The sequence below is a fragment of the Phoca vitulina genome, unplaced genomic scaffold (assembly GCF_004348235.1).
Source record: "Phoca vitulina isolate PV1807 unplaced genomic scaffold, GSC_HSeal_1.0 scaffold42, whole genome shotgun sequence".
Taxonomy (NCBI): domain Eukaryota; kingdom Metazoa; phylum Chordata; class Mammalia; order Carnivora; family Phocidae; genus Phoca; species Phoca vitulina.
This window is the reverse complement of record NW_022589745.1, coordinates 316,803-337,507: the sequence shown is the minus strand read 5'-3', so window position 1 is coordinate 337,507 and position 20,705 is coordinate 316,803. Positions and strand designations below refer to the sequence as shown.

The 20,705-nt window shown below is 47.4% G+C and overlaps 1 protein-coding gene across 1 annotated transcript; it reads left to right on the top strand.

Moving 5' to 3' along the window:
- Positions 1–14,649: 14,649 nt before the first annotated feature.
- LOC116648202 (galectin-1-like) lies at positions 14,650–17,653 on the top strand. The gene is made up of 2 exons (XM_032430053.1): positions 14,650–14,687; positions 17,239–17,653. Exons 1-2 carry the CDS (start codon positions 14,650–14,652, stop codon positions 17,651–17,653), a joined length of 453 nt encoding a protein of 150 aa, XP_032285944.1.
- The last annotated feature ends 3,052 nt before the right edge of the window (positions 17,654–20,705 follow it).

Sequence of the window (20,705 nt, the reverse complement as noted above, 5' to 3'; positions counted from 1 at the left end):
CAGTCAGAAAAACCCAAGGCCACCATGCCTTTCCCCAAGGTCCTCACTTCCGTTAACCGGTAGAGTCCGAGACCCCCATGTCTGTCCTCTGCAGGTACCCTTCGGAGTTCTCTTGACAGATTTCTTTCTCTGTAATCGGGTGCCAAAACCTCATCCCTGGATCCTCAATCTTCTCAACATTTTGAGAACTTGTTTTCTGCTCTTCTCAGTCCCAGATTTCTTGTGGGAAGTGACACCACGGACCCAGATGCCCTGGCACCCAGACGTCCTGTGTCAGATCCCTTTCAAGGTTCCAAGCGTGTATGTTTTTGAGCAACTGTGCTGCTCTAGAAGCCTCCTAGGAGAATAACATATAGAGAGATGTATTAGGGTTTCGTGCTCATCCATTTCTCCATCCCTTCTAAGAGGCTGTTCAGAGAGGGGCGGGGGGGGGGGGGGCGAGCAGGGCTGTCACCACATTCCGGGCAGCGAGGGCAGGGGCAGGGCCCTGGAGAAGGAGGGCCAGATGCAGAGGTTCTGGCCACAGTGAGGCTGCTTCAATCTGCACGGTCTCAGGAGTGAAGCTGCTTGAGAGCCAGACGGGCTGAAGGAGGGTCTCAGCAGTGACCGGTGCGCACAGAAGCCCCACTGTCCTCTCCCGTGTTAGGTCTGTGTGAGATTCCTGAAACCCTCAGTGACTAAGATGGAATTTCCCTGCAGAACAGTGGGATCGTAGCTCAGAACTATTTTGATTTAGACACAAAATAATATGCGTGTCTTTCACCGAGAGTTCAGGGTATAAAATTCTAAGGAAAACAAGACTATTAATATTAAGGCATGAATATCTGGGTGTGATCAAAGCCCTGTTTTGCCAGAATTATTTATTCCGTCTGTCCCTCTTCTACGAGATTTGCTGAGGAACGTGTACCTTTAAGACACTCAAGGCCTCCGAGGACCGCAGGTTGTCAGCCCCCCTCTTCTCCCGTTGCCCTCCGGCTCCCTGTCCCCGCGCTGCCATCCCCGTTGCTCCAGGCTCTGCGGAGCCCCAATGCGTGTGACACTGGCGCGTGCGCATCCTTCCCTGCACGCACATTCCTCTTACCACATAGAAACTCTCATTCATCCATGTAACAAAATGTGTTCTATGGAGAGGAAAGGAACACAAAAGTCTAGGCCATGTGGCCCTGCTGCCCCGAAGAACCCTACAACGGGGCCGGACAGATCCCATACAGGTGGTTTTCCCAACTGCTCCGAGACCCTGAGACAAGGCATCCCCTCGGGGCTGAGTGCTCACAGAGGAGCTCCCGCAGCTGTCACCGTGCGCTGTGCCGCGGACAGGATGCGGTCCCCCTGCTTTACCATCGGCCTCCGAAAGCAGCGCCTCCTCACTAGGGGTGCAAAAGTCTGTTAGGAAATTCCCACTCGCGCTGTCTGCACACTCAGGTCCAGACGATGGCCTCCGGTTCCTCCAGGGCCAACGCGAGCGCGCAGGGCAGCAGTGGGGGGGCCACGGGAGCGCGCCCGGAGCAGCAGTGGGGGGCAACGCGAGCGCGCCCAGAGCAGCAGTGGGGGGGGGGCGACGGGAGCGCGCCCAGGGCAGCAGTGGGGGGGTGACGGGAGCGCGCCCAGGGCAGCAGTGGGGAGATGGGAGCGCGTCCTGAGCAACAGTGGGAGGCAACGCGAGCGCGCCCAGAGCAGCAGTGGGGGCGGGGGGACAACGGGAGCGCGCCCAGAGCAGCAGTTGGGGTGGCGACGGGAGCGCGCCCAGAGCAGCAGTGGGGGTGGCGACGGGAGCGCGCCCGGAGCAGCAGTGGGGGTGGCGACGGGAGCGCGCCCGGAGCAGCTGTCTAGGTACCAGAGAGACAGGTGAACCACACCACCCGGAGCTAACACCGTTAGTGCCGAAGCACAGCTTACCCTCAAGACCCTCGGTGCATGCCCTCTCTCAGACCAGGGTCCCCCACGAATGTGGCGGCACGCGGATGCCATGGCTCTGCCTTCACTTGCCCGTCCATCCCAGACTTAGGCGGGAACCAAGGTGGCCCCTTCGGGCCTAGTAAGAGCGTGAACTGCCACTTGTCGCGCCCGCGGACGCCCCACCGGGTAGATGTGGTTCCAGGAGGGTGTTCACCAGCTCTCCGACACACCCCAGACCTGCCTCTTCTCAGACATCCTGAAAAGAGCGTAATTCAACAAGTGATCTGTATTTGTCTGAATTTCTCAGTTAAGAGATTGCATTTACAAAGCAAATCAGAGGGAAGGAAATATTCGCTGAATACCCCTTCTTTATTTTATTTTATTTTATTTTATTTTATTTTATTTTTTTAAGATTTTATTTATTTATTTGACAGAGAGAGACACAGCGAGAGAGGGAACACAAGCAGGGGGAGTGGGAGAGGGAGAAGCAGGCTTCCTGCTGAGCAGGGAGCCCGATGTGGGGCTCGATCCCAGGACCCTGGGATCATGACCCGAGCCGAAGGCAGACTAACGACTGAGCCACCCAGGCGCCCCACCCCTTCTTTATTTTAGATGATTTAAATAAGCATTTTTCATTCCTCATTAAAGACTCTGTGATGGGGCGCCGGGGTGGCTCAGTCAGTTAAGATCTGATTCTTGGTTTTGGCTCAGGTCACGATCTCGGGGTCATGAGACTGAGCTCCGAGTCAGTCTCCTCGCTCAGCATGGAATCTGCTTGAGGTTCTCTCCTCTCCTTCTGCCCCTCCCCCCTCTCTCTAATAAATAAATCTTTAAAAAAGGACTCTGTGATGTAGACATTTTTAGCCTTCTTTTGCAAATTTCAGTAGGAGCTGAAATCAGCAAGGTAAGCAACTTGAAATCAAAATTAAAAAGCTAAAATACAGTAAGAAGGTGATTTGTACCAAAGCCTGTGGATTCACATACAGGGTTTTCCACTGAAAGCGTTGAGTGAAGTGCACCCCACGTTCAGACACAGGTGTTTGTCAGGAGATAAAACAGTTACAAAGCCCAACATCAGTATGTGTGAGGGGACCACTTAAAATCAAGACTCAAACGCATTCTGTGCCCTTTTAAAAATGAGATGCTCCAGAGGATTCACAGCCGGTCATGAATTACACCACCAGCTGCTTCTCCCTTCTCAATAAGAAAAAAAGTGAAATACTTAGTAAAGTCGATGTGTGGGTAAAACACAGTGTTCTTCCTGTGTGTATAAAGGACTTTAGGTGACGGGAACCCCCTTTACAGCCAGCCCCTCTGAAGAAAGTTCCAGAGAGCAGCACGACTGTGCATTCTGCAGCTGTTCTGCCTCTCAGCAAAGCTGTCATTTAGGTCATATAAATACTAATATCCCATTATTTTAAAAGCATGAGGTCTTCAGAGGATGCTGCTGACCACAGCCTCTCTCCGCATGTACCACCCACCCACACAATTTTCCTGTCAGCAAACACCTGTTGGCACAGCTGATGGGCTGGGCACAGGGCAATAGGCGGGGGACCCTGATTGAGCAGAGCTCGGCCTCCCGGGGGCTCGAGCAGCCCAGCAACACAGACAGTACTATGATCCTGGGGATTGGCTTGGAGGGCGATAAGAACCCACGAGAGAGGGAAATGCACTCGGCGGGGACAGAAACAGCTTTCTGGAGGGGGTAGCATCGGGGTTTGACCTCCAAAGACAAACACACCCTGACACAGAGGATGGGCCTTCCCAGCATCATCGGGGAAGCTCCAGGTGTGAAAACATGCTGCAGCTGGTGACTAGGAGCAGACCGCCCTGAACACGCGACAGTGTGAGAGGGAATGCTGTGGGAAAGGCAACACCAGCCCAGGACGGAGGGGCTCAGGAGGAGGGAAGGACCATGAGCTTCAAGTCCCACAGGGGGCGTGGACCCGTTGGACGTGGGCTGTGAAAAGAACCATGGGAGGAACTTCTAAGGTTTTTAACACCGGTACCCAAGAGAATTGCTTTTTAAAAAAAGATTTTATTTATTTATTTATTTTAGAGAGAGATAGAGAGAGAGCTTGAACAGGGGAAGGGGCAGAGGGAGAGGAAGAGAGAATCCTAAGCAGACTCCCCTGAGCGCAGAGCCCAGTGCAGTGCTCCATCCACAGGACCCTGAGATCGTGACCTGAGCCGGTATCAGGAGTCAGATGCTCAGCCAACTGAGCCCCTAGGCACCCCCAGAGAGTTCCTTTTTTGTTTATTTTTATTTTCGCATAGCATAGCTGACACACAACCAAGATAATTGCTTTTTATCAGGATAACAGGTAGAGAAGAAAAGGCAGAACCAGAAGGATGGATGGATGAGTTCCATCTTGGACATGGTAATGAAAGGGCTGCAGGATAATGTATCTGTTCTCTATGTCTCTAAGCTTAGCTACATATATATTAGATTCCACATATAAGAGAGATCATACAGTATTTGTCTTTCTCTGTCTGACTTCTTTCACTGAACATAATGCCTTCAAGGTCCATCTGTGTTGTCACAAATCACAAATGGTAAGATCTCATTCTTTGTATGGCTGAATAATTTTCTATTGTGTGTGTGTGTGTGTGTGTGTGTATCACATCTTCATTATCCACTCATCTCTTGATGGACACTTAGGTTGACTATTATAAATAATGATGCAACTAGCATGGGGGCTGCATACATCTCTTCATAGTAGTGTTTTCATTTTCTTTGGATAAATGGTCAGAAGTGGAACTGCTGGATCATATAGTAGTTATATCTTTAATTTTTTGTGGAACCTCCATACCATTTTCCACAGTGGCTGTACCAGTTTGCATTACAACCAACAGTGCACGAGAGTTCCCCTTTCTCCACATCCTATCAACACTTGTTATGTCGTATATTTAATGATGGTTGTTCTGACAGGTGTGAGGTGATATCACATTGTGACTTTGATTTGCATTTCCCTGACGATTAGTGATGTTGAACATCTTTTCATGTATCTGTTGGCCATCTGTATGTCTTCTTTGTAAAAAGGTTTATTCACATCTTCTGCCCAATTTTTAATTATATTGTTTATTTGTTGCTATTGAACTGTATAAGTTCTCTATATATTTTGGGTATTAGTCCCTCATCAGATAAATGATTTGCAAATATCTTCTCACATTTAGTAGGTTACCTATTCATTTTCTTGATGGTTTCCTTTGCTGTGCAAAAGCTTTTTTACATTGTTGTAGTCCCATTTGTTTTCGCTTTTGTGGTTTTCTTTTTTTAAGGGGAAAATAAAATTTATTTTTGTTCTTTTTCACAGCACAGTGTCAATGAATTAGGTAAATGGCTAGTCCCATATGCTTCTACATATATCTTTACAAAAACATATCTTAATGAAAGAAGATGTTACTTGAAGGACGCTTTATACATAGTGTAGTTTCATTGAATCAAGAAAAGCTCTATTGTTTCTGTTGTCAGATTAAAAAATCATTACCAAGACCTACATCAAAGAGCTTACCATCTATGTTTTCTCCTAGGTGTTTTATGGTTTCAGGTTTTATGTTCAAGTCTTCAATCCATTTTGAGTTGATTTTTGTATGTGGTGTTAAGATAGGGGTCCAGTTTCATTCTTTTGCATTTGGCTGTCCAGTTTTCCAAACACCATTTATTGACGAGATTGCATATTTTTGGTTCCTTTGTTGACCACATACACATGGGTTTATTTCTGAGTTCTCTACTCTGTTGCACTGATCTATGTGTCTGTTTTTATGCCAATACCACATGACTTTGGTTACTGTAGCTTTGTCATATAGTTTGAAATTGGGGAGCATAATGTCTCCAGCTTTGTTCTCCTTTCTCAAAATTGCTTTGGCTATTTGGGGTCTTTTATGTTTCCTTCCATACAAATTTTAAGATTCTTTGTTGTATTTCTATAAGAAATGCCATTGGAATTTTGATAGGGACTGCAATGAATATTGTATATTGCTTTGGGTAGTAAGGACATGTTAACAATATTAATTCTTCCAGCCCATGTATATGGAATGTCTTTCCATTTGTTTGTCTTCTTCAGTTTATTTCATGAGTGTCTGTGGTTTTCAATACACCAATCTTTCACCTCCTTGGTTAAATTTATTCCTAGGTATTTTATTCTTTTTGATGTAATTGAAAATGGAATTATTTTCTTAATTTCCCTTTCTGATGGTTCATTATTAGTGTATGGAAATGCAACAGATTTTTGTGTACTGATTTTTATCCTGCAACTCTACTGAATTCATTTATTAGTTCTAACAGTTTTGTTTTGTTTTTCATGAAAGCAGTCTTGTTGATCTGGCTGAGTCCTCACACACTGGCTGGCAGGGGTGGGTACAAGCCATTGAGCCAGTGACCTCCTTCACCCATCAAGCCTGCCAGGCTTTTCCATGTGGTTATAACAAAGTACTCAGGAAGAAAAGAGAATCATGTGAGGGCTGGAGCTGGCCCACACTGCTCCTATCTCCTCTAGAGCTAGAGCTAGTCATAGACCCCAGGCCACAGGGGTTTAGGGGATGGGGATAGACTCCAAGGTTCCATGGGAGGAGATGCAAAGTCATTGCAGGAGGAAAAGACTTGGACAGTGTTGCCAACTACCCACCACAGCCATTTGTGAGTTCATGAAAAATAGTAATAATACTAACAACCAGGAGCATGGGCTCCACAATCAGAAATGACCCAGTGATCACACTGAGCTGTGCGTGCATGTGTGTGTGAGTGCCCCAGGTGTGCACTCGCGGGACTCTCACTACCTGCCCATTCACCTCTCTTGACAAACAAGAAATCTGAGAATCAGAAGTTAAGACGCTTGTCTATTATCACTCTGTCTTAATGCAAATAACTGTACTCTTTTTAAAATACTACCACAAACAGAAAATAAAGGCAATAAGACATTTTGCATGCAGTTTTGAGTCAGGTAGTTTTAAAATGCAAGATGTATCCTATAAGTTGTGCATAATGAGTACAAAAATATGTTGAATAAAAATAATAGATGAAGTAAACATGTAAAAATTATTGTACCGAGGTCTGTCACACAATTAGCTCAGTTATTATTTCCAAAATATGTAGTCCATATGAAGTGACCACAAACACACAGGGATGGCTTGACATGGTGGAAGGCACCAGGACCGTGAAGTTAGATAGTGGGCTCTGAGTTTTGTCGTCATTCGGAAAGTAGAGAAAAATGTGTATGTAGCAGGTATGTGCTAGAACGTGGGGGGACGAGACCTAAGACCCACTAGCACACAGCTATGCCTGCAAGTGCGTATCCTACACCTTCGTAGGAAACAGGTGTAGTCTCCACAGTTTGCAGCCAGGTAGCCTCAAAATAACCACACCTCCCTCTCCTGAAGTGAGTGTTCTGTGAGTTAAGGACCCCAACTTAATTGAGGAGCCATTGGCCTCTAAGAATGGGATTATGGGTGAGACGAGTGAATTTGCTTGCTCGCCCTGTGATCTGACCAATTGCATGAGATGTTTTTCCTCTCTCAAACCAGCTGTACCGTTAGGTGGAGGCAAGACCCCAATAAAACACAGATGCTGACTGCTTCAGAAACAAGCTTTCCCCGGGAATGTAGTTTCAAGGTCTGAAGCACGGATTATTTCCCCAAAGCAACATGATTGTTACGCATGTTTAGATTCCCAAGAACATTATTTGAAAAAGCCTGCTGACAAAATAGATTCGTGTATTTTGGCTGTGATCAGCGCCTCGTTGGACTGGCTTCCCTTCCGCAGGGAAATGCGAAGTCTGAGATGCACACATTTCCAGAGTTCTGCAGGCAAACCGTTTATATTGACTTTACATGCACTGATCTATTAATAAAGATATTAACATATATTAAGAGATATATATTAAGATATATGAAGTCTTACTGAATTTTGTTTTCAGTTTCAATCCAAGATGCATTTTGGTTTTATTGATCAATCTATTCATATAGCAATACGCCTTGTTATAACACAACACCATTATGTTTTTTATTATATTGTAAGCAAACCCAGATATACTGTGTCTATTTTACACACAATTTTTGCCTATTTTGTATAGTCCTGGCCTGAAAATATTAACTTTAACAATAATTTCAAGAATCTACATTTAGCAAAGACATGAAACACTTATTTATCTGGAAACTTTGTGAAAACCTACAAGTACTTGGTAGTAAATGTGAAACCCAATTTCATAATACAAACTCTGCAGAGCTGACTTTTCTCATAGGTAGTAATCTATGAATCAGAATAACAGGTTCCAATATCAGCCTCTAATTGATCTTCACTAAGAAATTGATGAAAACTTTCTTGATTGACTATGGTATTTTTAATAAGTGGTTTGGTGGGAAAACCTATTTAGATCACCATTTTACCACGTGGAAATAAAAGCCATATTATGAAAAAGTTAAGAATTAAAAAGTGATAAAAATGAAACCTAGAAGAAACTATAACTCATCATATCTCTGAACTTGAAAAATCCTCTGAACTTAAAAAATGTTGGAAAAAAAAAGGATAAAATAAAAGATCAAAAGATTTAACTGTATTATAAGAAGCTTGCTTGTCATTGTAAAGGGGTGAATGCAGGAACTGTTCAGAGAGTGGGTCATGTCTCTGCAGATCCCACTGAGGCTGCATCACACCCCACAGACCACCCCATCAGGATGGGCAGGGAGGCTCAGGGGGACACAGAGGCCCCTGGCAGGAAGAGGAGGGCATCCCAAGGGCCTGAAAGGGGAACCACGCAATTGTGATGGATGTTTGACTCGGTATTTCCCTGGGGAAGGACTCAAGGAGGGAAGGAGACAGACTTAGCAGATTATTTGGTCCCCAGGCAGCAACAAGCAGCACCAGGATGACAAGTTGGGGTGTGAACAAGAAGGACAGTGTGGTGTGGACAAGGAGGTCGGTGCTGTGTGGACGTGGAAGATAGTGTGGTGTGGACATGGAAGATGGTGTGGTGTGGACATGGAGGATGGTGTGGTGTGGACATGGAGGATGGTGTAGTGTGGACATGGAGGATGGTGTGGTGTGGACATGTAGGAGGACAGTGTAATGTGGACATGGAGGATGGTGTGGTGTGGACATGGAGGATGGAGTGATGTGGATGTGGAGGATGGTGTGGTGTGGACGTGGAGGATGCTGCAGTGCTGATGAGGGGGACACTGGGGTGTAAACAAGAAGGGCAGTGCAGTGTGGACGTGGAGGATGGTGCGGTGTGGATGAGGGGAAAACAGTGGGGTGTCGACGAGAAGGGCAGTGCAGTGTGGATGTGGAGGATGGTGTGGTGTAGACATGGAGGATGGTGTGGTGTGGACGTGGAGGATGGTGTGGTGTGGACGTGGAGGATGGTGCAGTGTGGATAAGGGAGACAGTGGGGTGTGGACATGGAGGATAGTGCGGTGTGGACGTGGAGGATGGTGCAGTGTGGACATGGAGGACAGTGTGGTGTGGACGTGGAGGATGATGCACTGCTGATGAGGGGGACAGTGAGGTGTGAACAAGAAGGGCAGTGCAGTGTGGACGTGGAGGATGACAGTGGATGCAGAGGACACTGTGGTGTGGACGAGGAGGATTCTGCAGGATTCATGGGTATTTTGGAGACAGAACTGCAAGTCCGCTGACAGATGGGGCAGGTTAGAGGCAGGAAAAGGGCACAATGCACTGACCCCAGGTTCTGCCTGGGAGGAAGATACTGATACACCTTCTCCCTATGTCCTCCAAAGAGAAGGGAGTCCACACCTCTGCACACGTACATAATGATCCTTTGTTTGAAGGTCTTTCTGCCCTTTTCAGTAACATTTGTGTTTTCTTCAGTGCTGTTTCAAATAAGATCCCATCGATGACTTCTCAAGACATCCACGCGTATAAATTCATTCTTCCTGACGCCCTTGGTCTCAGGTGAGACACCAGGCTTCCACATCCCACATTCTGTTAAGGTGGGCTGTTAATTCGTCCACCACCGTAGACTGTGGGCCTCCAGGAAAGGGGAATATGTCCTTTCATCTCTGATGCTCCTGCATAAAAATAATACATGTTGAATAGATGCTGAATGAACATATGTTTCTATGTATCCAAATTTATTATAAATTTATATACATGATGCTGTTGGGTACAGCATCTCTTATATTTTAGCACATTTCCTACATGAGAGCTTTCAGATAATGCTCATTCTGGCCTCAGTTTGTGTTTAGATTAGCTTTGCTTCTCCAAAGAAACCCCTTTCTCTGATCATCTTTGATCTTCTCCCTGTTGCTTTTTCTTTAGGAATTTAAAAAGAAGGAAGGGAAAGAAGAAAGAAAGAAAGAAAGAAAGAAAGAAAGAAAGAAAAGAAAGAAAGAAAGAAAGAAAGAAAGAAAGAAAGAAAGAAAGAAAGAAAGAAAGAAAGAAAGAAAAAGAAAGAAAGAAGAAAGAAAGAAAGAAAGGAAGAAGGAAAGAAAGAAAGAAGGAAGGAAAAGGAAGAAAAGAAAAAAGAGAGGAGAGGAGAAAAGGGGAAAGGAAAGGAAAGGAAAGCCACCTTTGGTGTTATGGACTGAATGTGGGTGAGCTTTCGGGAAGTGGCTAGGTCATCGGGGTAGAACCCAGTGGATTGGCTCCCTGGGGGCTCCTCAGCCCCCCCTTGTGCCAGGACAGGGCAAGGAAACAGCCAACTATGGGACAGGGGTACAAAGGCCCAGTTGTTTAGCCCCTGTCTGGGGTCTTTGTTACGGCAGCCAGAGCTGAGGAAGGGACCTGGGTTACTCAGTGTCAATCCCCTCTCGCTGGACCAGATCTCTACCCACCCAGTTGGGCCACCAGTGATATATGCCCCTAGTCACACTTCCACATTTAAAACTTGGGAGATTTAAAAAGAAATTTAAAAAAAAAAAGTCAGGGGGGAAAAAAGCAAGATTCCATAAACTCAGCAAGAATTCTATTTTTAAAAAACTGTCATTTACAAGAAATTGAAAAGATTTAATTTCCAGTATCATCAAAAGATGGGTTCAATAATTCGAAAACTATTTCCTTTGGAAGCACTTGAGTCCAACATATAATTTAATTGCTGTCCGTTAACCGAGTGACAATGTGGGCAACAAGTTTTTAAAATGCAGCTGCATTTTATCCACAGCTTTATGATCATAAAAACATGGCACTTCATAAGCTCGTAGATCTTGCTTTTTGCAAAATCTGCATTTAACATTTTCAAAGCTTAGTTTTGTCCTTCAAATTCATCACTGACGTACTTTCCTTCCCCAGCCCTGCAGCCCTACACTGGAGTTGGAACTGAACTTGCATGAGGCAGATGGTCCCCCAGGAAACATTAGCTGCAAGCTGCCCTTCCAAGCCCCAGCCTGCACACACTATGGAATTCTCCAGAAGCCCACCATGATGAGGGAAGGTCTTGTCTAATGACCCATTTTGGAGGAACAACATGGTCTCTGAAAATGCAGCTCAACATGCAAACGTAGCCCCCGTGAGTGATGACCAACATCACGAGACTTGGCTCCTGGCATAGCAGCCGAGCAAAGAGAGCTCCCGGCGGGGTGCTGGAGGTCCCCAGCCTCTCCTCACCCATTCGTGACGATCAAAGGGTGCTCCTGCATGCTGTCCATGAACCATGCTCCTACGACCTCCTGAGACCAGAGGCAGCCAAGCCCAGCTCGGCCTCCCTGTGCTGACCCACCCTTATTCCCAGGATGATTCTGTCTGGCGGGACCCAGAGACAGGGGGGCCCAGTTACTCCTGAGGTCTGAAGGAGAGAGCAAGGCTGACATCCTGGATCAATGGTGATGTCTGCACCGCACACGGTATCGGCCATGTCAACTACCAAAACATGCCTTTGGCAGCCGTTCTCACGGCATGTTACTGCTGTTTGCCTTTGGTAAAGTGCCTCCCTCCCTATTAAGTCAAGCATGGCCATCCAAGCAGTGATTGAAGATTCCAAGGAGCTTTACCACCTGTGCTCAATGAAAAAGCAAAACTATTTTTATAGTACCTTGCTTGATCAATAACAAGCTTCTCTTGAACTACAGAACCTATCCTTTTAACTTAAACGTTAGCAAGGAACAGCTACATACATTCAGGACATGTTCTCTGGCACATTATGTGTAACAGAATCAAAGGTGGTTTCATTGTTGACTGCTCCAGCCAAATGCCCCAGGAGCACACCCGCATGTGACCAAGCTGGACTTACGGATGGCTACGGCGAGGGGGACGCTAGCCACACAGAAGCGTTGGACAGAGTTCTGGGAAGGGCCCGCTGTTGCATTCGCCTTGCTTTAGGTGAGTCGGTTTAAGGAAGCAGGACTCTGCTCTGTGCTGGATGCTCCCAGGGGCAGGGCCCCAAAACATCTCATGCAGGAGAGGGGGGATGGAGTGACAAAGACATGCAGCTCGCACGCCCTCTGTCCAGGAGAGGGGCCCTGGGCAGTTTGTGGCTTGGACGATGTCCATGTTTTGTCTGTTCAGGTGTGACTGCCAAGGGCTCTTGTCTCTGTCTCGATCCGTGACTGATGACCAGATACTGCGTCTTCCGAAGCTGCTGATGGCCACGGGAAAGCACCCGCCCTGTGCGAGACCAGGTCCTGGATGCTGGGGTTTGCTTCTTCCTTCCTTGAGACTCACGAGTGTAAATTCTAACCCACGTGCTTTGCTAAGTGTAGAGTCATGATGGCCAAGAGAGGCGAAGTGGCATGTGGAAGGTCAGACCTTACATCTGAGCCTGGGATCCAGAGTCCCCAGCCGTCTGCCCTTCTCCCACTGCCGTCCTCACTGACGTCAGGCTGGAGGACGACCTCTGCTGTGCTGAAGCCCCCATGGCCTCTGGCTCCGTTAGGCTCAGCATTGTTGGGCCTTTTCATGGCTTTGTCCCCCAAACACCGGCCCTGGGACAACTCTAAATCAGGCTGTCTGGGTTAGACCCAGTCGCTGGCTTAGGGTCTGAGCTTGGAAGACCTCAGTTTGAGGACCGGCTCTGCTAACTACGGTCAGGCCATTTCGCTGTCTAACCGGTAAGGGCTCGGGAGCCAGGCCTCCATCGGGGGGGGATGGAGCTGGAAAGAAATCGAGAGGCTGTCACATTGGTCCTGCTCCCACGTCGCTGGGACTCTGGCTCGGGGTCAACTTCAGGGCTCTCCGGCTCCACCCGGGCTCCCTGGAAAGTCAGGCTTCTGCAGAATTAGCTGTGAGAAGAGCCTGTACTCGGAAGCCTCTCCAAGCTGCTGGAAGAGAAAGACGAGGTCCAGATGCAGGGCGTCTGTCCCCCCCAGCTCCCCAGCTATCTGTCGATAGGGAGGGAAGCTTCCCTGCTGTGGCTGGCTTGTCCCCCGAGCCCCTGCCACCCCCAGGCCACTCGGCCTGCAGGCCTGCCGCCACCATGGCTCTGCCCGGGTCCGGCCCCAAGGCCGGGAGGAGATAGCTTGGCAGTGGCCCTAGTGGGCCGGGAAGGCCCCCTGACTGGATGAGCTCACACAGCCACACGTTTTGCCCATTTGCCAAAACTTGTTCTTTCCTCCCTCAATACTCAGAACTGATCAGGTGACACACACATTTCTTCTGATCTTCAATTTGACCGAAGCTGGTGAATTGTACTTGATCAGAGGCATGTTTTTGCTCTCTTCCTCTCTCTCTGGGCTTTCTGAGAGCTTCCAGGGAAATCCCTCCATGACTATTCCCAGAATCACAGGGTTGTTTTGACAACTGAGTACACTTTGATAGTAGTTTAGATAGTACCCGCGTTCATTCAACAAACATTTAGGAAGTGCTGAAGGCCGTGCATCCCGGCCATGCTCATTATCTTGTTGACAGGAAGGGGCCATTTGCTGTCCTTGTGAAGGCAGAGAAGGCCCCGGGAGGCCCAGCTGAGGCTGTGGGTACCCCAAACTGCAACGCCGGGGTCCCGCCTTCATTGCTCCCACGTTATTCCCAAACATACGACATATTTCTGGTGTGGCCATCATGGTGAAACATTGGCGTGTTTCTGTCTGTGTCCCTGTGTTTGGATCTCCTCTTGCGGTGTTTGTAACACGGTTCCTACACGTGTGGGAACAGAGGGAAAACCTGCATGCTTCCCATCAGGTGATCACCATGTCAGGACCTGCTCTTAGGTAACCTCATTTGGTCCAGAATGAATCCCTTCGATTAAGTGTTAGTCTCCCCATTTCACAGATGGGGAGACTGAGGTTCAGGGAGGTTAAAGCATTTGCCCAAAGCCGGACGTGAGTAGGTGGTAAGCCACTGCTGTGAACACCGCTCATTTTGTCTCCACAGCCTGTGAAATCACTGTTTGATTTTTCATGAGACAACTTCGTTTTCCCTGGTGGAGAAGCGAGAAGGGTGGTGGGGGCTGCCGGTGCTCGTGCGAACGTCGTTAGTAATGATGACCATATTATTATATCACCATTTGCTTGGCTGCTTCTTCAGACCAGGTGTCATGCAGAGCGGTTTTTCAAACAAGGACATTTTCAGTCCTCTTAACAACACTGCAGGGTGAGTAGTACCAGCCCCCTTGTATTGAAAGAAACTGAAGCCTACGACTTTGAGGAGCCGGCCCTGGTCTCGCAGCGGGCGGTGGAGAAGCCGCCAGACATCAGTCCGAGTTCCCAGTGGGTCTCACGCACCTTCCACCTGCCATGCTGCCACACGGTTAGAATTATGGTTTGGAATGGGAGCGCCATTTCTGCGTGTGTGTGTGTGTGTGTGTGCGTGCGTGTGAGATGTGTGACCCCACTGTGCAGTGAGCGTGAGGCGCAGCTGAGGGCGCAGGCATGGGGCCAGATGCCGAGGGCACAGCCAAGCGGAGGCGGTCGGTCCCTGGACGACTCACAGTCTACGAGAGGCTTTGTCCTCACTCCGCTCTCGCCTGCTGAATCCCGGGGCCTTTGCGCCGAGCTTCACAAGGGGAGGGAGAGGCGAGTGATGAGCGCGGCGCTGGGAACACGCGGGCAAATCAGCAGGACGGCGGCAGAGGTGAGCTGAGCTGCAGGCTGCGGCGTGGCGGACTCCTGTTCCTCCGAACCTAAATCCCCGCAGGGAGCCTTCGGCGGCTCCTTCCAGGACAGACCGAGGGGCTCCCTCAGGCTTCCAGGTCCCAGCATTGCTTCACAGGAAGGCAATCCCGTGTCTGTGCGCCCCGAAGACCCAGTCCCACCGGCAGTGACGGGGCGTCTCCTCCAAACCCTACACTTAGCTCAGCGCCTGGGACATGTGGGCGTTCAAGTACTATTTGTGGAATGGACAAATAATGAAAACACCAATTCTTTTCATTCAGCCTTTGATCAGTTGAATATATTATGGCTTGGGTTTGGACCGAATGTTTCCTTGGTCATGTTGCAAACATCCAAACACTTGGAGACTTAGGTCAACAGACATTCAGGAGATTCAGGAAGCCCACCCCCAGCCCTCGGGCTCCATAGTATCTGATTCATTAACTGAAGAGGAGTCAAAAGATGTATCCTGTCACCTTGAATCGAGTGTTAATATCTGAGCATAAAAATATCTAAGCAGAGATACTGCATTTTTTAAACATTTGGCAAAATGGTTTCTTTCTTTAATTGCACTACTTCCCCAAAATTAAAAAAAAAAAAAAAAACTCATAGCAAAAGTCTAACATTAGAGAAACGAGGAAAATATCTCTGTCCTCTGGCTTTCTTTTTCATCCTAGAAAACTTGCTCTCCTAGAGTTTGAGTTCCTTGCCCCAGGCCCTCACCCGCAGGGACGCCCCAGGAAGCTGGGCAGAGAGTGACTGTGTTCAGCGGCTTCACCAGCTCTGAGGAGAACACACCAAACCCATCGATTTAATACGTTGCAAGCCCCTGCAGAGTTGGCTTCTCAATTCGTTCTCATATATAACACGGAAGCCTTAACAGAGAAAAACATTTGAACATGTAATCCCTTCCTGTGTCATGGGAACAATTCTATTCCGAAATCAATGATGAACCCTTTGTATATCCTACTAACTCAGGTCCAAGCAAAATATTTTGGAACACCCCATTTTAAAATATTTATACCATTCACATTGAAAACCTTTTTCTCATTTATTCTTTGAAACAAACCTTGTGATTCAGTCATTATTCTCCATAGTTTACGGATCAGAAACAAAGACATGGCAGAATCAGGATTCACGCAAATTCCCAAAATTCAGGTCCTGCTCTCTTCTTACTAATTTCTTACTGAGCTAAAGGGACAGGAATGCCATCATGCTGATTTATGTAGAATAAATTTATGATTAAAATCATATTTATTCACAGGACATTTCATCAAAGAAATTCCTGTCTTTGCTAGCTCAATGATGATTATTGTCTCTACAGAATAGAATGAGGTATTTTGAAATTTTACAGTTCCTTATAAATTCACAGATAAAATATATCTGTAGCAAAAAATTAAAGTGTAGAAATTACATGAAATGAACCTCAACAGAAGAGAAAGAAGTGTGTAACTGTATTCCAAGGCAATGGGATGGTTTTACATGGGTACACTAATTCCCTTGCTCAGAAAGATGGGGGAGAGACAAAGAACTAGACCAGAACTCTGTATATGCATGTGCATGAAGAGATCAGAGACCCTCCGAGACACTGAGTACCTGTGGGCCCCGGGCGGCCGCCTCTTCCCCGGGGCACCGCGGATGCCAAGATGATGTGACTCAGCAAGCTTTCCACAGGCTTGTGGGTTGGTCTGTCCAAAGTTCCGCTGTAGAAGGTCTTTGGACAAGCTTTTGTTAGTATTTTTTTTCATCATTTGGCACAAAATTTGGAGTCCATGACCTGCCATAGATGAGGGGCCCTGCTAGATTCCCTGGCTTTTGAGAAAATGTACATAATCTCCCAAAAGATGGAGGCAAATATTTCATGAAAGTCAACATTCATACATGATAAAGAAAACCTTTTAGCAAACAACAGATCAAAGGAAGTATATAATATGTTAAAGGATGTCATCAGGAAAGAAAGACAGAACACCCACCACAAGCATTACTCCTGTCGGTGAGAAGTCGAAAACTCGAAAGCCATGATGGCAACAGTCATATCAACGCCCAGCATTGTCCTGGAAATCCCAGGCAACTCAAAAAGGCAATAAAAGGTAACTCAGATATGATGACCAGATTGAAAACATGCATTGTCATTATATGCAGAAGACAGGCTATATGTGGAAATCCAAAAAAAGTGTTTTAAAACTAATTTTATTTCTATAAGACAGAACAGAAAATAGAATAGCATCCCAAAATACCACAAAATGTTAAATACATAGAAGAAATCTACAAAATGTATGCATGGCCACTAATCAGGAAATTAATAAAGTTATGTGTTTAGTTAAACGCTAAATGGAGGGCGATCTCTCTGGTGGAGTCTTCTGGCCGCAGGTCCCACAGCCTGCCGGAGCACCTTCCTGTCCTCGGTCGTGGCTTGTGGTCTGAATCTCCCACCCGGGAAGCACCTCAGAGTGCTTGTGAAGCTGAGAGCCCTGAGCTGAGCTGGGGCAAAGACAGCTCCAACCTGTGCCCACGTGCCAACCCTGGCCTTGACGTGTACGGGGACGCCGGCACCGCCGTGTGTGACAGCCAGGGTGACCGGGCCCGGCGTGCCGAGCCGCGGAGCATGCCTCTCCCCCAGCCAGCAGCTGTCACGCGGGTGTGCCGCTCCTTCGGCCAGGCCGACCTGACCCTTAAGCTGCCAGAAGAATGCACACCCAAGTCCCCTGACCACCTCAACCTGGAGGCCGTCAACTACCTGGCGGCCGACGGCGACACCAACATCAGGTGCGTGGCCTCTGACTGAAGTCAGCTGGCCCACGGCCCCTAATAAGGCAGCTGCGTCTGCTCCCCTTGGAAAAATAAAATAAAATAAATGGAGGGAGACTCAACGTTGTAAAGATGTCAACTATTCCCAAATAAATCTGTAGATTCAGTGAATTATCAATTAATATGCCATCAGGACTTGTGCTTGTGTATGTTGTAATTTTTTTAAATCTGAAATTTATATGAAAATGCCAAGAGTAGATAAGACAATTCTGAAGAAGAGGCATAAAGAAAAGGCACTTGGTAGACTTTCTATGAAGCTGCCATCTAACATGAAGACAGTAAAACATATGCTTGGAGGTAGACAGACCAAGTGATGGGAAAGAAGGGAGAACACACAGTGAACCATCCTTGGACACTCATCCTATGATAAAATGGCATACACAAAATATATCCTAAGTAGAAGTAGATTAAAATAGGAAAGGTGGAAAAAATGAAGATCTGGAGGACAATCCTGGGAAATATCTTCAGGCTGGGTTAGGAAACATTTAACAAGACATATGAACACTAAACATAAAGGAAGTGATTTATTAGTCAAACTATATTAAAATTAAGAACTGTGTTCACAGAGAGACAACAGCAAGAGAGGAAACAATTTAAAGGAGCATGGAAGAAAATATTTGGAGCACTTAGAACCAGAAAAAAGAGTTATATTCAGAATATATAAAGAACTCCTACCAGCAGAGGGGCAGAGATACGCACACAGCAGGTCTGAAAACCGCCTGACACTCTTGACAAACGTTGAACGCCACCGTGCGTCAGCAGCTTCGCTCCAGAGACACATGCCCTCAGAGCAAGGACACACGTGCAAATATTTGGACAAGAATATTCACAGCAGTATAATTCATAACAGTCTGAAATTGGAGATAATCCAAACACCCACCAACGATAGAGTGAATAAACAAATTGCGATATAAACATTCGATGCAATATTATGTAGTGATAAGAAGGAACAAATCACAGCGACATGTGACAACAAAGATAAACCTCACAACTAGAATGTCAAGCAAAAGAAGCCAGACACCAGCAATATATTTTAATGATTATGTTTATATAAAGTTCAAAACCCATCTCCAGTGTTAGAAATCAAGAGTGGTAACTTGGGGAGGGGATGGGAGGCTAGCAACGGGGAGGGGCACGAGCCCCTAATCAATTTCTGGGGACTGAAAAGTCCTATTTCCTGAACTTGAGTGGGGGTCCTGGTGTGCACTCACTCTGAGATAATTCAGTGAGCTGTCCTTGGGATTGGTACAGTTGTATTTATTTATGTTATACTTCAATACAAAGTTGAAAGGGAGAGAGACCACGGCCGCTCTTACTAGTGTGATGATCAAGAAGGTCAAAGTGCTCAGATGCTGGATACACGGGCCAGAAGCAAGGGGCTTCCTGCTTGGAGGGAGCTGTGGGAGAGAGAAGAATCACCCATCACACCAAACATTTGTCCTCAACACTAGAAAAATCTGCAGTTGACTTTGGTTGAGAAGTGACAAGTTCAGGCTGAACAGGTTTGTGGGAGCATGAGAATGGACAACTGCCGAGTTTGAACTGCCACTTACTTAGGAGCAAATGCTGAGGAGACACTTGCTGATGTGAGCCTGGGGATGTCTGCCTGGACATGTAAACACAGAGGAGTCTTCAACATGAAGGTGGCATTTGAAACAGCAGTAGATGAGATTATGCAGGGAAATGTTGCTACGGAAGAACAGAGGCCCCTGGATGGAATCCCATGAACCCAGCACTTAGAGGCTAGGGAGAGATGAAGCGAAGGGGGACAGCCTGGGAGAGCAGACCGTGATGGAGGAGGGAGGCTGCGAGTTGGCAGTGGACGTGCCCATGTGCAAACTGGGGGCTGGGACAAACTGGTGAGTCTAGAAACACCAGTCGTAGAGGTGGCATTGATTGGAGGTAAACATACCAGAGCTTTTCCCGGAGCTGCTCTAGGGTGAGAATTAATTCATGGCTAGTTTTCCTTCCTTATTTTTCTCTATTTTTCTTTTTCTTCTCTTTTAATACATTCTGAGTTTTCCAAGTGTCACATAGTGAGGTGAATTATTTCATAATTCAATAGTTATGTTTAATCAAGAGTACTTGCAATTAAAGTATAACTTCTTCACTGAAAAGATATAGCAATAAATCAATAGAATACATATGTATATGTACACACCCACAAACAAGGTGGGGATTAAATTTTTCAAAAGAAAAAGGTACAAGACATAAAACATGTAAAAGATAACCACTGTACCTTGTTATCAAAAATTATTTGAGGGGGGGCGGAGCAAGCTGGCGGAGGAGTAGGAGACCGGGATTTCGTCTGGTCCCAGGAATTCAGCTGGATAGGGGATCAAACCATTCTGAACACCTACAAACTCAGCAGGAGATCGAAGAAAAGAATAGCAACAACTCTCTGAACAGAAAAGCGACCACTTTCTGGAAGGTAGGACGAGCGGAGAAGTGAATCCGAGGCCTTATTCGGGAGGATAGACGGCGGGGGAGGGGCCTCCGTCGGCCGCTTCTGGCAAGTGATAGAGCCGCGGAGCACAGAATCGGGACTTTTAGAGTCTGCTCCGCTGAGGGACGTCACTCTGGTGGCGAAGTGGGGGGTGGAACCCTCGCGGGACAGTGTGGTCTCAGGACCCTCGGGGTCACAGACAGACCGGGGGGGCCTGAGTGCGGCAGAGCTCCCAGGGATCGGAGCAGGGAAGCCGGCTGCAGAGACGGAGCCCAGGCGCGGGCTCTCAGCTCGGGGTTGTCATAGACCGTGATCCGCGGCACAGTCGGGCCACTGCTCCTCCAGCGGGGACCCAACAAGCGGCAGATCCGGGGAGACTCACCTTCTTCCCCCAGGAGGAGAGGTGCGGGAGCGCACCGCGGGGATCTGCTGGGTTTGGAGACTCCACCCGGGGTCGGGTGCCGGATAGAAAGGCGCGGTCACAGGCCGGGTGAGCGCGGAGTGCGGCCGGAGACCGGGGAGACGGGAGTGACTGATGGCTTTTCTCTGGGGGCTCGCTGAGGAGCGGGACCCCGAGTTCTCG